This window comes from Atractosteus spatula, chromosome 11 (genome assembly GCF_055471065.1).
Source record: "Atractosteus spatula isolate fAtrSpa1 chromosome 11, fAtrSpa1.hap1, whole genome shotgun sequence".
In the NCBI taxonomy this organism is placed as follows: Eukaryota; Metazoa; Chordata; class Actinopteri; order Semionotiformes; family Lepisosteidae; genus Atractosteus; species Atractosteus spatula.
The window spans coordinates 34,576,627-34,579,965 of NC_142716.1; the positions used below are offsets into that span (position 1 = coordinate 34,576,627).

At 53.5% G+C, this 3,339-nt stretch overlaps 1 protein-coding gene across 1 annotated transcript; it reads right to left on the reverse strand.

Annotated features, from left to right (window-relative positions):
• Nucleotides 1-2,207, reverse strand: ccdc190 (coiled-coil domain containing 190). Its single transcript, XM_088926681.1, has 3 exons — nucleotides 2,051-2,207; nucleotides 1,806-1,947; nucleotides 1-415 (listed from the first exon to the last, which is right to left on the reverse strand). The coding sequence occupies exons 1-3, from the start codon at nucleotides 2,205-2,207 to the stop codon at nucleotides 1-3; spliced, it is 714 nt and encodes a 237-aa protein (XP_088782807.1).
• Between the last annotated feature and the right edge of the window lie 1,132 nt (nucleotides 2,208-3,339).

Here is a 3,339-nt window from a genome sequence, read left to right on the forward strand (position 1 = left end):
TCAAGGGTCCGAGCGTGCAGCAGCCTTGCCGTCCGGGACGGGGCGTGCGAAGATCTCGCGCAGGGAGAGCTCGCGCTCACACTCGGGCTGCCCGCGGTGCCGGAGGTAGCGGGCCTTGCGGGCCTCAGACAGCGCCTGCGGGAAGCTGGGCAGGGTGTAAACCGTGCGAAGTCGCCCGTCGGGGGCCAAGGCTTCGGGGTCTGGGGCCGGGGGGGGCTCCTGCTCCCCCTCCCCCCGAGCGGAGCTGCTCAGCCGAGCCGCTGTCTGCGCTCTGACGTCTGGCAGGCAGAGCGGGGCTGCGGAGCTCTCGCCCAGCAACCCCCTGTGGCTCCCCCCAGCCACGAACTCCCGAACCCGGGCCTGCAAGCCTAGGGCAGGACCCTCTGTCCGCAGAGGAAGGGCCTTCTGGGACCTACTGGGAGGAAGACAAAAGACAGACAAATCAAGAGCCAGACAGCAACGAACGCTTCAGGAAGCAGAAAGTCTTTAGCTCTGGTTGACGACTCGGAGCCCTGTAGTTAACGGGCATGGGGTGGAAAGCCCAGCTGGATGCCAACTGGGTAACAGAGAGGCCCTGTTAATATTTAACTGACACCAGAGACAGAGGGAAAAGACGAGGCAGAGAGAGAGTGCTCTGGTCGTAGCCTTTCCCTGGACCAGACAAAACACAGAGCGCCGGTATTATGTCTTGATTTTCGGTGGTAAACGCGGACTACCTATGTAAAATGTGCCAACCCTGTCTCCATATTGCAGAGTCTCGCAGGCGTTTTCACCAGCGGCCACGCGCCTGCTTGTTAGTCGAAGACAGTCACGCTCCCCTGACCTGCTCGAATCTGAGCCGCAGCAGTGAGCCGCCGAGGAAGGGAGAGTGTAGGAAGGAGGGGAGGTTGATAGTGTTGGAGCACATAAACGCCGAGCTGCGCAGTAAAGCGAGAATCACCTGCAGGGGCCAGGAGCCACAGCTCAGGGTGCTGCTTAATTATCTGGGTCAGTGAACTGAGAGACAGGGGCAAGACCGACTCCCTCCACAGAGCCGTTAGGGCACTCAGGAGCACGCTCATGTGAACGACATCTCTGTGCAACAGCCAGCTCACTGCCTGGACTGAGTTTACAGAGAGGGGTAAGAATGGCTGAATGAGGGACAGATTAATTCCGCAATGTCAGCTTCTGTCCATCACACGGTCATGCTTTCTTTCACTTTCTGGTGTCACTCACAAATGATTTCATGCAGATCTAAGGGTAGGTTTGCAATTAGCCTTTATTGCTAATAAGAAAACTGTCTGATCTATCACTGAGAAAAATACTGCAGAGAGAAAGGCAGAAAGTCTTAATATTTCTTGTGTCCAGTGGTGACATTTAATTTCTATTTTTAGTTGAGCAACTAAAGACTAGCTGAAAAATATCAGCAAGCCAACTTCTTTGCCCTGTTAAAAATCGCTTGTCACCATGAAATTGCTAGCAATGCCACAGACTATAAACTGACAAGTGCAGGTTAAGACATTTCCCTGTCAAACCGGTGGCATGGATTGATAGCAATAAGAGCCAATTTTGAAACCATGCTACCATGAGTACAAGCAGACTGAAATATGCAGGTGATCCCGCACTAGCGGAAACTGATGTTCACACAGAAACACACAAATACAAACTGTCACGCAAAGAACAAAACAGAAAGGCACAGATATATAAAGAGATTAACACAAGATTTATATGAATGTGACACAGCACACATACAGAGGCACGCAATCACAAAACTGGACTAATTGGGTTGAAAGGGGTCACTGACCAATAGATCACCCTCCGCTCACCTCAAACTGTTCGGTTCTTTGCCACCCTGGGGGATTGTGGGTAGGAAGGCTCTCTTGTAAGGCGGCACTGGGCGATCAGCGACAGGAAGTGGGTCGTGAGGTCGTGACCCCAGGCTGGGAGCCATCTTTCTCCAGGAGTTACCTGAGGTCAAAAGCGCGTGTCACTGCAGTCCACGACCAGCCCCTCCGCGGAGTCGTACCCGGGGGGCGGCGGCCAGGCGGAGCGTCGCGGGGCCTGTCCTCACCGTGCCTCAGGGCGCCCAGGTCCCTCTGCAGCCGGCGCTGCTCTCTCAGCAGGCTGTTGACGTGGTAGAGCCGCGCCGCCTCCAGCCGCTGCAGCCCCTGCGCCAGCCTGGCCTCGCCACGCCGGGCCTCGCGCCACTCCTCGTCCAGCCCGCGCATCGCCGCCGGCAGGGGACAGAGGGAGAGAGAGGGCGGCAACTCCCAGCAGGAGCTGTTCACAACCGATTGGATATTTACTTTATTTATATAGTCTTCTTTTTCATCATACATGCAAGTTCCATATGTGCCAATGGCATCTTGTTGTGTTATGTGTATTGTATATCGCGCTATGCCTTTTACCTACCTAAAGTCCCCATCTGGGACAATAAAAGGAAGTGTTTTGCTCTGGCCAGCACCTCAGCTCCACAACTCAGCTCTTCATTTGAACTGTTTCACTGTTTCCAGCTCAGAAACGTGCGAGAGGTTGCTTTTTGCTGATTGCATTTCATAAGTAACATGAAATATTCCTCTGGAAACGGGAGTCTGAGGCTCTGCACGTGTGTGTGTTTTTAGCTGAGCCGGGCCCAGCTGTGAGTCTTGAACATGGGGCAACCCCTACTCCCCGCCACCAGCGATTGAAGCAGCAGTGAGGGTCCGGCCCACCTTTCTCAGCGCTCCCCCGTGTGCACGGCCGCTTCTATACACCCCCAGCGCAATAACACCTGGGCCTTCGGTGAGAGCCCAGCGAACACCTGGCGCCCCTGTGGGCACCTGATATCTACCGACAGTGCCCACTGAAAGAAAAAGTCAGGGGCCTGAAAGGCATGACTCTGCAACACAAAGAGGAAAGGTGCTCCATCGTGTTCTGAGGGGACATGGAGACTGCAGTTCACAGAACGTCCTCGTGAGGGCTGACAGGGCCAGTGTCCACCTCCCTTCTCACTGTGGGCAGGTTCTACTCTGCTGATTGTCAAACCCTGCCAGGATCTTTGGATGGGACTTTCCCTTTGGCCAGTCCTCCCTGGATGCTTTCTAAGCCATTCAGACAGGCAGAGACACAGAAACAGGCTTTCTTACAAAAGTCTGGGAGGGACACACCAACATAACTAAGGACAGGCTTAATATTATGTATATCAACTCCAATGATCACCTTTTTAACAAACACAATGTATTTTCTTTTTTTTAAATACATATTTAGGTTTTCCAAGTGAATATCTGCTCTTGCTAGCTCTCAATCAACTCACCCAGGACAGATTAAAAGAATATTTTACTCTTCCTCTTCCTACAAGATGAGCGCTATCAGGTGTTCAGC

Coding starts and splice junctions, on each gene's coding strand:
- ccdc190 (XM_088926681.1), bottom strand. CDS start 2,207: ATGCGCGGGCTGGACGAGGAGTGGCGCGAGGCCCGGCGTGGCGAGGCC. Junction 1,948..2,050: donor CCTGGGCGCCCTGAGGCACG/GTGAGGACAGGC, acceptor TTTTGACCTCAG/GTAACTCCTGGAGAAAGATG. Junction 416..1,805: donor AAAGAACCGAACAGTTTGAG/GTGAGCGGAGGG, acceptor TCTTCCTCCCAG/TAGGTCCCAGAAGGCCCTTC.